The 15,769-nt window shown below is 38.0% G+C and overlaps 3 protein-coding genes across 4 annotated transcripts in view; 1 reads left to right on the top strand and 2 right to left on the bottom strand.

The window, feature by feature from the left end:
• Window positions 1-1,044: 1,044 nt before the first annotated feature.
• On the bottom strand, window positions 1,045-2,198 carry LOC103478702 (E3 ubiquitin/ISG15 ligase TRIM25-like). Its single transcript, XM_017309397.1, has one exon. It carries the CDS (start codon window positions 2,196-2,198, stop codon window positions 1,068-1,070), a length of 1,131 nt encoding a protein of 376 aa, XP_017164886.1. The 3' UTR covers window positions 1,045-1,067.
• A 2,900-nt stretch (window positions 2,199-5,098) lies between these two features.
• On the bottom strand, window positions 5,099-8,339 carry LOC103478397 (tripartite motif-containing protein 65-like). Its single transcript, XM_008432222.2, has 2 exons — window positions 8,224-8,339; window positions 5,099-6,559 (listed from the first exon to the last, which is right to left on the bottom strand). The coding sequence occupies exon 2, from the start codon at window positions 6,555-6,557 to the stop codon at window positions 5,355-5,357; it is 1,203 nt and encodes a 400-aa protein (XP_008430444.1). The 5' UTR covers window positions 6,558-6,559; window positions 8,224-8,339; the 3' UTR covers window positions 5,099-5,354.
• Window positions 8,340-10,701: 2,362 nt separating this feature from the next.
• The window catches only part of sntb1 (syntrophin, basic 1), a 40,214-nt gene continuing 35,146 nt past the window's right edge, over window positions 10,702-15,769 (top strand). For both annotated transcript variants that reach the window (XM_008432223.2, XM_017309742.1), the window contains exons 1-2: window positions 10,702-10,907; window positions 11,010-11,560. In XM_008432223.2, the coding sequence (XP_008430445.2) occupies window positions 10,717-10,907; window positions 11,010-11,560 (742 nt within the window). In that variant the 5' untranslated portion in view covers window positions 10,702-10,716. The remainder of the gene's footprint in view (window positions 10,908-11,009; window positions 11,561-15,769) is intronic.

The raw sequence follows: 15,769 nt of genomic DNA, 5'->3' as shown, positions 1-15,769 counted from the left end.
TGTATTTTTAACATTTTTAATCCCATTTTGTCCAGAAGGTTAAAATGACAATGTTATATCTGCCTGTTGATCTCACTATGAAGAAAAGAATTAATGTATAAATTCCACCCAGGCCCACCTTGATTTTTCAGGACCTGCGTATGGAGGCTATCCGGCCCCCCAGAGGTGGGAAATCATACATTTAAAGAACCTTAATGTGTGACAGTTTTAAATGCAAAATATTTTCACTTATTTATGAAATCCAATGAAATATTTCCCAAATGCTTTGAAGATGGATCTCTTCTTTTAAAGGTTTTACCATAATTTCCATCTCATAGGAAACTCTGAGCCCCTCCAAACTCTGAGGTTGTTACCCCCTGACATCTTTCCTTGACCCCAAACGGTAAAGTCACAATGTAAGAAAACTGAAACTTCCCTTCAAGACAGCTAGTTTTCTTTAGTGGGAAGTCGAACGTTAATCTGAATCTGAATCTGGCACTGTGGCGAATATATCAACGAACAGCTCAGTCTCTGCCAGGAAGATCTCTGTGATATGTTTTGTTTTCACTATTTACATACTTCTGAAGCACTTAAAAAAATCAAGGCTGACCAAAACATTGTAAAACATTTTAATTACAATAAAAATGTAATTAAAAGAAAAATGTAGGTCCAAAAAGAAATTAAGATGCATAAAATCATATTTGCGCCCTAACCCTAGCCCAGTGCAAATAAAGTCCCAGCAACATCTTATAATACATGTAAATGTTATTAATGATTTAAAAACATTTTGATCTTGTTAAACAATGCACAAACTGTAAAGACGGATTTTTTTAAACCAGCCATGTGTACAAAGTACTTATTCCATACCAGTTTCATAAAAGCCCATAAAACACCATTTTATTTTAACTATGTGTATATATTACATCTTCTACACAGAAATCCAAAGATAAACAGAAATACAATAAATGAAAAAAAAATTGAATGCAAACCTTAAATATGTATATTGTATTTTTGATTTATGAATCAGTTTATTGATTTGATGACAAACTGCGTCATCGGGTCTCCATAAATTCCTGTCTAAATTTGGTTTATCTTGACATACTGATGTAGAACAGTAGACAAAATACCACAAACACACCAAGCCCCAAGTAGAACTTTTGTGAATCTCTCTGCACGTAGTTAAAAGGCTCATATTGCCTGGGAACAAAGCACAGTAAGATTTGCTCATTGAATTGACCGCCTGTAAGTTTGTGCATCAGGATGTCATTATCTGGATCAAGGAAAAGTACAAGCCCGTAGTCATAATCTATAAGCACCAATATTCTCTTAGTGTTCCTCCTAACCCTAAACCTTGCAAAGCAGCACCCATCCCAGCTTGGTGGGAATGGCATTGTCTTTAAAACTGACTCTCTAACTGCTGCTAAATCACATTCATCTTGCCTATTGACTTGAATGTCATAAAAAGCTTTTCCTCTCATGATACCTTGGTTATGAAACATGCAGTTACATCCAGTAAAATGATGTGGTGCTGTAGCTTGAGCCTTCACATTCTCTTGTCGTACCCCTTTGCCCTTCTTTTTACCCTGCACACTTTTATTCTTTTGCTGTTCAGTTTTCTGTACACTCTCTTTCCTCCTCCAGATGTGAGATCTTTGGTCCATATATGCCTCATTCAAACTGACTGTGTAATGATCGCTATGTTCTGTGCACAAGGCACAAAGACGAATCTGATCATTCAAGCAGAAGAACTCCACAATCCGGTTGTGTTCCCTGCATATTTTCTCCTCCAGGTCGGTAACAGGATTTGAGAGTTTGTGTCTTCGTAGGGCAGCCACTCTCAGGTGAGGCTCTAAATGTGTTTCACAAAAAGAGGCTAAGCACACCAAGCAGGTTCTTGAGGCTCTGAGCTTGTTCGCCGGGCAAACGTCACATGACACCTCCCAGGGTTTTAACAAGGAAGTAGCGTCGGCTGTTGGATGATGTTTCTTGAAGTTGTCCACAACCTCCCTGAATGTGGTGTTGACAGACAGTTTGAGGTCTTTGTCGAACTTGTTGTTGCACAGAGGACACTGGCATTCCCGCTTGCCAGCCCAGTGTCTGGTCAGACAGGCCTTGCAGAAGGTGTGTCCACATGGCGTAGATACAGGATCAGTGAAAATGTCCAGACAGATGGAGCACTGGAACTGGTCCTCAGACAGGAAGTCACTGGATGTGGCCATATCTAAAAGAGATTTTTGCAGCTCAGACCACTGAGTAAACATAGAGAACATTTGAAATTTTTCCACATAAAGAATTTCACAAAAATGTCATGTTACAACTCCAACTTCCAAATGTTTTATTTATGTTTTATGTGTGACATACACTTTCAGCACCCTTTGATATTTTGAGATAAATTTCAGAGCACAGCCTAATTTTATTAAAAATCCTGCCATTTTGTGAAGACAAATACTAATTGGCTTTTTTAGCGATTAAAACAAATTTAAAAGGCACATTGAACTTGCAGTATGCCCTTCTAATATAGTAGGCTTCTTTTAGGGTTCACATTGGGTTACCTAATTTAAGACTAATATGTCCTACCACGGTACTCAGACAGAGATAGATCTGTTAAATGAAGGCGTTAACAAATATAGTGTTATAACAGGATTTTTTCAGTGACAAGTATTTAAATGAATCATAAATAAATTTTACTGAGTAAAAGAAAAGTTATACTCAACCTTCTCGTGGTGTAAAGTGGTGATCTTCTGTAGCTGAGTCCAAACTGACCGCTGTTTATAAATGGTAAGAATGTCAACCATGTTAAGTTTCATTGCTCTGTAAATAATGTATAGTTGCTCCTCCCATGCTGCCATGTTTTACTCGTGTTATGTAAGAATAAATCAGTAAGAGCTGTGATATGAGTAAAATAAAACTGGATTTAGAATAAATTCAAAGCTAAACTATTGATTGTTAGAGATGTTTTGTTATTGATATTTTGTTAAATTTAATCATTTGGGATGCTGGCCCTGTAGGCTGTTGTTGTATCAATAAAACAAACTTTACTGCTAAAACCAGTTATTTCACCAATCCATTTCACCAATATTGATATTACTGTACTTTGATCTAACTTTATAATTGCAAGTAGTTTCACTCAACACAAAACAAAGCTGGGAAAGAGAAACTTAGTCTGTTATCCCAAAATCAAACATGCCTACCCTGCTTTGACGTCCAAAAATAACATAAACAGCAATCTTAACATACCTACGTTATTTGTCAGGGTGACTATAGTTTTTTTACCTTTAGACGTAATAAAAATTCTTTCACAGAGGAACAAACTCCCTTCAGCTCATTGGCCAGATAACAGGACACAACTTCGGTGTCTTTACTTCGTGTTTCTCCACTAGGATTCAATTTCTTTAGAAAGGAAAATTATAAAGTTTGGTTTCGAAGAATTATGTAAAACAGAACAATTTGAAGAAAGTGCTGCACACAGTCTATATTTATTTATTTATTTATTTATTTATTTATTTATTTATTTATTTATTTAATCATGTTAAATAAATCAACAAATATAAATCAAAATAAAGCAAAACAATGACAATTATAAAATACATGATGTAATATTACCAGAGAAAAGTAACTGTAAGTTAGAAAATAATTGGTGGATGGTTTCACATGTGGAAAAATATAATTTTTCCTGTCCTAGATTCTCCTTTTTTTTTTTTTTTTTTTTTTTTTTTTTTTTTTTTTTTTTTTTTTTTTTTTTTTTTTTTTTTTTTTTATACTGTTAGGTCATAAAAAGTCTGACAAAATTTCGATCCTTTGCAGGGTTTTTATTTTTAGAAAACTATAGGATATGTTTGTTCACCGTGCGTGACCCTTGAGTATTCAGTAAAAATGCTATAGATCATGACAATCATGGAACTGCTATTATGAAACCAAATCTATGAGAGAATAGACAGAAAATCCCAGCTGAACTAATACAACCTTAGTTATGTTTTGATCAAGCCTTAAAGCTGCAGTATGTAACTTTTATAAAAAATGACTTTTTTACATATTTGTAGAAACCGTCACTATGTCGTCACAGTATGATATGAAAAAATCCAGCTCCTCTACCTTTTCCCAGTGCTTCCAGTTCTATCTTGAAACAACCAATCAGAGCAAGAAGAAAGGTTTTATTGCTGTCAGTCGGCTCTCTCTGCTTATCCCTCTGATCTTTACCCCCTTGCTTTCTGCTACGCTGCAGCTAGAAAAGCCTGTCATAAATGCAGGCAGAGAAATGGTTTTCCTGTGACGTAAGTTGTTTCTCCACCATTAGCACATTTGGCAGTGAGTACATGAGGTTGATTGACAATGTTAAGACCCTCCTCCTGGTTCTGACTGACAGTTTTTGTCGAGAGCTGTGGATTTCTTCAGATTACAATAGTAGGTCCAAGAAGAGGCGGAGGAGATTGATTTTTTTTCACAGATTATCTGTCTCATAACATACTGGTCATCATGGTAACAGTTTCAACAAATATGTAAGAAACATATATTTTTATGAACTTACATACTGCACCTTTGACTAGGATGGTCAGTATTCCCTCTTTGTTTTTTATGGTGCAGTAGTTTTGATTGTTTCATACTGGACTTCTTCAACACAAAGTCATTACTCCAGTCATTAATTTGTTAATTAATTATTCACAGCAGAGATTCAATAAGATGTTGGAAATAGTCCTTGGTCCATGTTGTCATGACAGTAAATTTGTCAGATGCAGATCCATGATGCAAATCTTCGTTTTTCCCACATCCCAAAGCCTCTCTGTTGGAATGAGAGCTGGTGACTGGCTACTGGAGCACAGTGAGTTCACTGCCATCTTAAATAACTTGATTCATGAGATGATGAGCTTTGGGATCATCTTCCATCTATCAGAAGATGGGTACACTGTGGCCATAAAGGCATCAGCAAAAACATCTGGATTGTGTTGTTTGTGTCACATTTTGACCCCATTATCTAAATGTTTTCTCCTGTAGTTAATGTTGAAATGTTGAAGATCAGAATATAACATCAGACCCAGTCAAAACATGTCGGATGTGGGAATGTGGGCTTATAAAAAAAGGTTGTCGTTCCCCAAAATGTAATCTGACAAAACAAGTCAAAAAGGAAGACATATTCGAATTTATTGACTGTATCTGTGTATGTTGGAAAGTTGGATTATTATTACTTTCCATTGATTATGCAATCAATATCAAACATCAGCTCTCAGAAGTACAAAAAATTAGAAATTTAAAAGCAGTCAAAAATTCAACCAAAACAAAAGATATTAAAAAGGTAACCACGTTAAGAATGTAAATCTAACATATGGTTTGTTTCTTATTGGTGGCTTAAGTAAATAACCTGATGACAGAGAACATCTGTTTTAATCTGGCCCTATTAGAAGGGAATGTAAAATCCAAATAGATACCAGTGTTATAATAAAAAAACAAAGACACCAGTCTGAAATCTCTAAATGACTTGAAATGTTCTCAACTCTTCTTCTTAAACTTTGCAATGATGTTACAAAGTCAGATCGGCTGCGGATGAAGAACGGGAAGACGCTTTCCTGGATTTCATAGCCGGTAAATTGATGAAGCAAGATTTTATTGTCTGGATCAAATAAGAGCACCAGTCCATTGCTGTAATCTATCAACAACATCAGTCTTTGAGTGTTCCTCTGAATTTTAAATTTCAATATGCAATGACAATCCCAGTTCGGTAAAAACTGCATCCTTACAAAATCTGACTCTCTAATTGCTACTAGATCCCACCCAGCCATCCCACTGACTTCAAACCCATGCATCTCTTTTACCATGGAGAAATCTTTATTTTGAGAGTTAAATGGATTAAAGTGGCTCGGGATATTTCTGCGGTATGGTAAACAATGACCATCTGTCGTTCGATTAGCCTTCACATTCTCTGCTCGCCCACTTTTGCCTTTCTTTTTACTTTGTGCCTTTCCATTCCTTCTGTTTTTTGTTTGTCCAATATTCTCTTTCCTCCTCCAGATGTGAGATCTTTGGTCTATATATGCCTCATTCAAACTGACTGTGTCATGATCGTTATGTTCTGTGCACAAGGCACAGAGACGCATCTGATCATTCAAGCAGAAGAACTCCACAATCCGGTTGTGTTCCCTGCATATTTTCTCCTCCAGGTCGGTAACAGGATTTGAGAGTTTGTGTCTTCGTAGGGCAGCCACTCTCAGGTGAGGCTCTAAATGTGTTTCACAAAAAGAGGCTAAGCACACCAAGCAGGTTCTTGAGGCTCTGAGCTTGTTCGCCGGGCAAACGTCACATGACACCTCCCAGGGTTTTAACAAGGAAGTAGCGTCGGCTGTTGGATGATGTTTCTTGAAGTTGTCCACAACCTCCCTGAATGTGGTGTTGACAGACAGTTTGAGGTCTTTGTCGAACTTGTTGTTGCACAGAGGACACTGGCATTCCCGCTTGCCAGCCCAGTGTCTGGTCAGACAGGCCTTGCAGAAGGTGTGTCCACACGGCGTAGATACAGGATCAGTGAAAATGTCCAGACAGATGGAGCACTGGAACTGGTCCTCAGACAGGAAGTCACTGGATGTGGCCATATCTAAAGGACAGATTTTTTACAGTTTAGACCACCAAGGGAACATTGATGATCACTTAAACTACAACTTGTCATAAAAGATACCTTTGACCTTTTCAAATTGTGTTATGTTATGGCCACAAACGATAACGCATTTTTTATGGGATTTTAGTACTATTATTTTGTTATTGTTATATTATTTTGTAGTAGATCGACACAATGTAGCAGATGTTTTAGAAGTGAGAGGAAAATGGTACATGGTTTTGAAATTGCTTTACTAATAAAAATCAGAAAAGTTCAGCCAGCTCTACCTTGAAACCCCTAATTAAAACCATTTGTGTCTAAAAGTCCCTTTTTTGTGTAATATATATCCAACTGTTCTTTTTTTTAATTTTATCATTGCATAGTTACATTTGTTCTGTTGCTTCAAAGGTCTGTTAGAAACACTACTGAAAAAAATGCTTTTGAAGACATTTAAAACAGGTTTTAGACTGATGGAGCTGCAGAGTTCCTCAACTTAAGTGAAAAAATCTCTTAGCAGGACAAGCGCAATCCACCAGTCTTTATAGAAAAGTGGCAAAAGGAAGTGCAGTTAGCAATTTGCCACAAGCCATGTGGGGGGCGGAGTAAAAATACAGAAGAAGGTGCTCTTATTAGTAGGAGACAAACACTGAAAGGTTAGGCTGCATGTGTGAAAAACTCCCCACCCTCATCAAAAATCAAGGTGGTGGCATCATCACAACGTGGGACAATAAAAACCATCACTTCCATTTAACTTCAGAATTGTGCACATCTTTTTGTTTGGTCATTCGTGTAATTCCAAAATAAAGTGCATTGAAGTTTCTGACTGCATGAAAAATGGGATAAAGCTCATGTGGTATGAATATTTTTGCAAGGCCTTGCATGCCTTGCGATACATATGCAATAAGAAGCATCTGTTTTATTGAGGTCCATTTTACACAGCTTAAATGAAAAAAAAGTCTTTAAAATTACATCTATAAATATTTATGAGATGGTCAGATAACATTTCTTTTTAAACTAAAAAAAATGTATATTAAAAAAGAACTGCACAGAGAACATGATTTGATCATTCAATTCTTCTAATAGTAATAGTTCAAACATATCTGTAATAGACATGCTAATGGTGACCTCTTGCTGCCACCTACTGGCGAGAAGAGGTATTTGGTGTTGACGGAAACCCAAAAGTAGGACGGATTAACTGCAGAACTTGGAGGAATGCAGTTCACGGAAGTAGCAATGTGCTTTAGATTATCTTCGGATAAGTACAATAACAAATAGTAGATCAACACCACTCTACTTCATGATTCTGTGCAGCACCAGTTCTCAATAAAAGTGACCCAATTTCTCCAGAGTTCTGCTTCACTAACATGCAAATACACTGAAAAATCTTTTCCAAACTAAAGTGGATGTTTGCAACAACACATCTCGATAGATTTCACTTTAATTTGCTCGACATGCCCTCAAACTGTGTTAAAAACAAAGGTGCGCCATGCAGGAAACACATTACGTAAACAAACCCAAAGTGACACACTTTTTAGTTTGCAATGGAAGTATCACCTTGTGGATTTAACTTGCTTATTGCATGCAACTAAATGCTGTTTTTGACATACCTCTGGCTAAATCATAAACAAAGAATGCAAAAAAAAAAAAAAAAAGACAAACTTAACCTTCTCATGAGGTGAAGCTGAGATCCTCTGTCTCTGAATACGAACTGACTGGTGTTTAGCAGTGGCACGAATGTTGGCCACTTTTAGTTTCCCTTTTCTGTAAATGATGCAAATGTGCTCCTCCCATGTTGACACACTTTACTCATCCTCTGTAAGAATGGACTAGTAACAGCTGTATAACAAGCAACAGCATGAAATAAAACAGGATATGAACAAACTTGTAGCAGATAAAGTGGTGATCATTAAAGTTGAATCAGTTTTAAAGAAAATGGTATATTTCTATTAATTTTACTTGAGATGCTCTATGTTGTTGTTGTTTTCTATTGATAAAACTAAAACAAATGTATCTCGTCAAAACTGAAAGAATCAGAAACCAACAGATAAGTGAAGACGGATGAAAAAAGAGTCGCTGTGGGAAGGACAAAGAGAGAAAGAGGAAATAATGTGGATAGAGGAAGTTGAAACAAAATGTTTAATATTTTTTTATCAAATCTCTAAAGGAAATTGAAAACAAGAGAGGAAACTTTAAGCCGTCCTTCTCACACATACGTTTCATTTCTATTGAGACGTGTTCCTCACTTTTAATCGTCCCAGTAAACCAGTTTTCCCAACCAGAAATCCTGCCTCCATGTGTTTTTGTACGACCACGCCTCATCTCTGCACCTGCTTCCTGCTGCTACAAAAACAAACACTGAGCTCCAAATGCTGCGCTCGCTAAAGATTAAAGCAACTTTCATTGCCAATTTTTAATTACACTCACCTTTTATACGACTCCACTTTATTTCTTTGTTGTTGTTTTTTAGGTAATTACCACAGCAAAGAATTTGCAATTATCTGATTGCTCATTTCCACTTGAAAGTAAAACAAAATCAACTACAGCTCTTGCAAACCTCATTAAACCAAAAAGGTTTGTAATATTATTTTCTATCTTAATTAATTCATACTTTGGCACAGTTCAGATTTAATGAACCAATCTAGGTCTCAGAAAGGGGATGTAAAATTGCTTAAATCTAAAAAAAAAAATAAAATGAATGTGGTATCCCTTCTTTCCATGTACTTCCATTTATTATTTTTCTTATTGTAAGCATATTTGAAGTTGTATACAAATCATATGATGCAAATGTCATCTTTCCGTAAGGGCTTCAAGAAGAAAGCTACAGTTAAAAGAAAATTAGTTGACATCTTAATTAAAATTTGTCACAAGAAATGTAAGGGGCACAGGAAACCTGTGCAAAAAGGTGCTCTGTTCAGATTGGGCAAAAATTTTGACCTTTATTCAATCTACGTTCCAAACAATAGGTGGGGCAGAAAAACAGTAGTACTCTCTCTTCAACACAACATTCTCAAGGAGAAGCATGGTGTCAGCAGCATCATGCTGTGGATCCGTGTTACTTTAGGTTGAACGGGGAAGGCAGCCAGAGTGAGAAGATGGATTTCGCAAAAACACAGAACAACTCTGACGGAGCTTGAGATTAGGAGATATTATTAAGGACTGTTGAATACTAATGCCTTAGATTGTTTATTAACAACATTTGAAAACTACACATAATTTTTTGCTTCATCTCCTTCATTATTCTTCGCGTGTAAATTAAGTTTGTGGTTGCAACGTGTGTCACTGCACATACAGTATATTAATCGCCAAAGGCTATAATTGTAGATTCGCCAGTAGATGTCGCTGTCACATCGTTTTAACATTTGTGTGACAACGCAAACTTTTCATCGACTACTTTAAAAAAGACTTTCCAAAGATAGATGCAAGCTTCTAGTTGCCACTTTGAGTTTGAAAATTAAGTAAAATTTAATATTTCGTCACCAAAGTATTCATAAGGAAGTGACTGCAGCAATTATAGAGGAAGCACCTCCGTTTTTCTCTCTGTAAAACTGACCAGACTCTCGCTGTATTTGTTTGCATCCTGGTTCTCTCTGGGCCTTTTTGCTCTAAGCCTTTTTGTAAATAATAAGACCTTAAACCAACAAGATTCACATGCTTTCTGCAGCCTCAAGGACCACAAATATTATATCACTTATTGATAGGGGAATCGATCCTTTGTTATAAATATTAAGAAACTGACACCTTTTACACATTTGAACTGCTTGATTAAATGTAGCACACATTTTTGTCTGTTTTCACTCGTGAAAATCTAAATCTGTTCCACTCTGTTTTCTTTTCTTTTTCCCCCCCTTCATTTTTTGCGCATTAATGTACACGGATGAGCGATTTTTTTTATGTGTCTCACTCAAAAGTTGGATAGTAGAGAAAAAGGTTGTTGTTGTTGTTTTAAATAATAAAGCTAAAAAATATATTATTTTCGTACTTGAGTTTAATGTGCCCAAATTACGCACAAAACGTCCAAACATATTTGATTTTGATTCAATTAGTTTATTGTGTTACGGTTGTAGTCTATCACCATTTGCTTTTCAGTATGACGCTGACACATTCTTTGCACTTACACTTGAACTGCTTGGTAATTGGGTTCAGCGCGATCCGTTTTTATGTTTAGAAATGCGTTTGACAGCGGAGCGCCGGAGAAACTCCACCCTGCAGCTTTAGGATCTCCGGGCAGGCGGAGCGGAGGGCAGCCCGAGCGGAGTGGGGCTCTGGCTGGATGCGCGGCGTGCGCGCGTCAAGTCCCGCGGAAAACTTCACAGGGACCAAAGTCCAGCCTGAACTCGACTTTCTATGTGTGAGACAGTTGAATGAGGGAGTGTGAGAGGACGCGCTGGGAACTTATTCACATGTGATTTTTTTTTCTTCCTTTTTTTAATTTTTTTTTTTTTTCTCACAGAAATGCTCCAAAGATGGCGGTGGTAGCAGCGGGAGCAGGAGTCTCGAGTGGCTCCAGGGCACATAAAAGTGGATTCGTGGAGGTTTTGGTGCGGGAGAACTGGCACAAAGTTTTGGCCAACTTGAGCGAGGAGGCGCTCACGTTGAGCTGCGAGGACTGCGGCGTCAACGACGGCGTCAGCTCCAACGGGGTTACCAACGGGTCTTACCTGGACAACAGCAACGCCAACTCCAACAACGGCCCCCAAGCCGTGCGCACCGCATTCACGGACCTCCCGGAGCGAGTGCCCGAAGCGATCGCCAACAGAAAGCGGTGCGTCAAGGTGATCAAGCAGGAAATCGGAGGACTCGGGATAAGCATTAAGGGAGGGAAGGAGAACAAAATGCCCATACTCATCAGCAAGATATTCAAGGGGCTTGCAGCGGACCAGACCCAGTCCCTGTATGTAGGAGACGCCATCCTCTCCGTGAACGGAATGAACCTGCGGGACGCAACGCACGACGAGGCTGTGCAGGCGCTGAAACGAGCAGGAAAGGAGGTGACACTGGAAGGTAAGAGAGAGGATCGCTGGTCCTGAGGGGCCGAGCGAAGATTACAAGTTGCTCGCGTCTTACATGTGGATCTTAATAATTTAGAATATCACTGAAAAGTTAATTTGCATCAGTGAATCAATTCAAAACGCAAAACTCCCACAGACTTGGTACACGGATTGATGTATTTCAATTGTTTCAGCTAATAAAAACTACGAATTTAGTGTTTCATGAAATTGAAAGATTTTTGACACAAATGTAACTTTCTACACAATCACGGGAAATAATGATGAATTGACAGTAGAGCGTTATTAACAATCTCCTCAAGGACTGAAAGCCACAAAAGGCCATGGGTATGGAAACTGGTTTCTCACAGAGTACTGCAAAGAGAACATTGAGTGGAAGAAAAAAAAAGTTTGGCAAAACCAACTGTGACGGCCGCAGCCTTTGAAAAATTTTGGACAGAATCACAAATCACAGAATCACTTGAAGTCGGTCCTTCAAGATCCAACACACCGTAACTGGAATGTTACTGTTGCTTTGCTTGTGTTAAGCCACTCCTGAACCAGATACAACTGTTGGATTTGTTTAATTATTTATTTTGCTGTGGAGGAAAAAATGTGGTCTAAAGCCTTCTCGTTTTTAAATTAAAATAAGCGTTGTCGCATGTATTCATCAAATCCAGTTAGAAGAAACAGTCGGAGATGAAATCGAATCCATGTTGCTTTAGGTCCAACGTTAAATTCCCACAATCAGTGATGATTTGGGGAGCACTGTCATCTGTTGGCTTTGGTGCACTAAGTTTTATCATATGAAGTCAGGACAGCAAGAGCTTACTTTACTGTAGATCACTTTTTGCTTCCGTCTACTGACAAACTTTATGTAAATGCTGATTTCATTTTCCAGCAGGACTTGACACCTGGCCACACTGCCAAAAGTACCGATATCTGCTCCAGTGGATACGGTATCACAGAGCTTTATTGACCACCTGATCTAAACCCTGTGGAGAATCTATGGAGTATTGGCAAGAGGGGCTTAAGGCCGATATTTGAGCAAACAGACATTGAACACCTCAGCAGAGCCGCAGACCGATCACCTCCATGCCAGTTTCAATGATGTTGTAATTTATGCAAAGGGAAACCAAGGAGTGAATTCATCTATGGTGCGGCGCAAACATTCTTTTCGGCCGGCCCACGTTTGTTTTTAAAAAAAATAAACTTTTGTTTCAACAATATGCTATACTGAGTATGGAAAAAAGTTAATTTTTCATTAGCCGTGAGGTATAATTCTCAGCAACGGTGGTTAGAATGAACCTATATTATATGAGTTTCACTTTTTGAAGTGAAGTTGTGAAATAAATTAACATTTAAATTATACTATAATTTATTGAGACGCTCCTGTTCATTGTCACTCCTCAAAAGAATACATTACATTTTTGCAAGCCCACATGTGTGAACACACAATTTGCAACTTTTAGGTTGGACTTGATTGTTAGTCAGTGCTTCAGTAGATCCTGCGATTTGATTTTTTTTTTTCTTGTTAGCAGCTTTACTCAGCAGTTAAATTATTCACCACATTTCCCATGGTGTGCATGAAAGTATGAAACTAAGGGATAAAGTTCAACTTTTTCCCACAATAGTGGCTTAATTTTTATTCCGCGTTAGAGAGCCCACTAATTGATTGCCTTTTGTTGAAATGAACAACTGGAGATTTTTATAGACACAGATCTCGTGTAGCTGTTTATGTCAGAGGTCATCATGTTTATCAGATATTTCATATCTGGAAGATCTGCCTGCAAATACAAGTTTCAGCTGATTCTGTTTTCTCTTAATGCGTCGAACGTAAAAACACGTGTTTTTGTGGAATACATTTTGTCAGATGATACAAACATCTTCACCTTTCCTCTCTGTGATCGCACCACTTAACTCTCGAAAGTGGTCACATCCTTCATGACATGAGCTGCCTTATGTAAACTCCCTTGATAACTACTAACAAACAGACCTGCACTCTGTCTCTGAGCATTTTGTTCCTGTTTCAGGGAAGACAAAATGCCCCACTCACATGCAAACAAGGTGATGATCCTGACCATGGGGACCCATTGGTTACAGTGAACAGGGAGAAGCTGGTCCCATATGGGAAGTATTTCAGATATTAAAGAGGAAGGATAGGAGGAAGCGAGAGGGTGACTGAAGGAGAAGAAAGTGGGAAGGCAAAAAGCTGAAGTGTGATTTAATAGGGAAAGTACCGAGAGGGTTCGTGTTTAGATAAGTCAGAGACTGTGTTTTTAGGTGAATGCAATTTTCTACAGATAGACAATTTGCATATAGAAATGTGGCAGATCTGAGCCCATTAGGCATTAGATGTGAGAATTTTGCTGAGCTTGCATTGTATCAGGTACAAACTGACTTTTTGACGTCAGCATGACGAGGTCTGTGATATTCTGTGCCGAAAAATGAGTGATATTTTCTCACTGCTTCCTGAGCAAGAAGCACAGTGTAAGAGAGGCAGATTGTATCACATGAGGAAAGAGATCAAGGGAACGCATCTGATAGATGGTAGAGGAAAGTACCTGTCCCTTGGGCACTGTGTGTGTGTGTGTGCTGCCATTGCTCTGTGCGTTCCTGCTGTGTATCTTTGTGTATCAAACACATGTCTGTGTAGCTTACTGTAGAATAACCAGTGTTTCTGGAAGTGCAGAAAGTCTTCATAAAAAATCCTCTTTTATAGGTAGTATCCACCTTAAATTTGAGTGTCTTGGATTCCATAAAATACTTTTAAAAATCACAAGTATTTATTCAATTTAACTAAAATACTTTCTCAAACAAAAAAGTCAGGTTTTTTTAGGTTAATCTCGAGGAAATTCAGATTAATGTTCTTCTGACTTCTTTGATATTAATAGGACACAACAGCCCTGGTTTCCACAGGTACCCATAATATGACTACAGTCCAGCTGCCAGAAAGCAAGAAAACAACTTTTCTTTACTGCTGTCACTAATCTGAATATGTTGAGTTTCCTTAATTCTCTGGAACTTTAACTAGAACCGATGGTTTTGGTCAGATGTGACTAGGTCTCTTTTCTTTTTCAAAAACTGCAGGTGGGTTTGGCTTGGCACAAAGGATGGATTTATATCTACTGTTGGATGAAGGACGTATGAGGCTGTGAAAATGTTTATCTGTCAGTTGCTGTGCGAACAGCAGCATCACAAAATGTTGTAAATACCAAAACATTTCAAATTATGTATCTGGTGGTCTGTGCCAGAAAACTGAAAATGGGTTGCTATTGGGTTTTTTCAACAAGATAATGATTTAAAGCATACAGCCAGATCAATGATTCACCAAATACACAAAATTCACTTTTCTTGCTCAGTGTGATTTTGATCCTACATATTGTAGAAAAGCAGTGGGCTGAGCTGAAAAGAGGGGTCGTTATAGTTTTGATTAAAAATGCGGCATGTCAGGTTATGGTGTTGCAATTAAAGATGAGCTGTTCCAAAGGCTTTTTTACCACCTTTACCAAAGGTGTCAATGAATGAATGAACACTTTATAGACCAGTTGTGAAACTTAAACATCAAAGAGAGGGAGAGAGACTGCACAGACACAGGCAGATCATTTTGACTCTGTAGTTTAAATCGGCGCTCCAACTACACAACCAAGTTTGTAAAAGGCCCCACTTTTTCTATGGGTGCACCAATTTATCAGTGCCGATTTCCTTAAATTTGGGAGATCGGTGATCGGCCGATATGTGAAGCCGAATTTTTTCCCCCAAGCTTTTGTACCTCAGAAAAGGTCTAAAAATCAGCCGCTGGTCTCTTCTGTTCTCCCGGGAGAGAGAGGTTTGAGTAATAGACCGGCCCACCAGGTCATATCTGCCCGTTTGCAGTAAACAATGGTCACCCCAGTGTTGCCAACGCAGCAACCTTCTTGCTATATTTAGCAACATTTAAGTAAAAAGAAGGTGGCATCAGCTAAAATCGGAATCGGCAGGTCAAACTTTTTAAACACCGTAATCGGCGATTGGCCAGAAAACTGTAGATTATTTCAACTTTTACAGTAGTGAAAATCTTACATGATTTTCTTATCTTAATTTAATCTGACAGATTGCATTGTTACTGTTTCAGATAACTTTGTGCTCTTGCCAAAGTGTAATGATGTTTTTCACAGAATCACAATTTTTAGAAACCCAAAAGATCAGTAAAACATTATCTCTGCCGCTTACCCCAAGTCATAGT

This window comes from Poecilia reticulata, linkage group LG16, assembly GCF_000633615.1.
Source record: "Poecilia reticulata strain Guanapo linkage group LG16, Guppy_female_1.0+MT, whole genome shotgun sequence".
Taxonomy (NCBI): Eukaryota; Metazoa; Chordata; class Actinopteri; order Cyprinodontiformes; family Poeciliidae; genus Poecilia; species Poecilia reticulata.
This window is presented reverse-complemented; position numbering and strand designations above follow the sequence as displayed.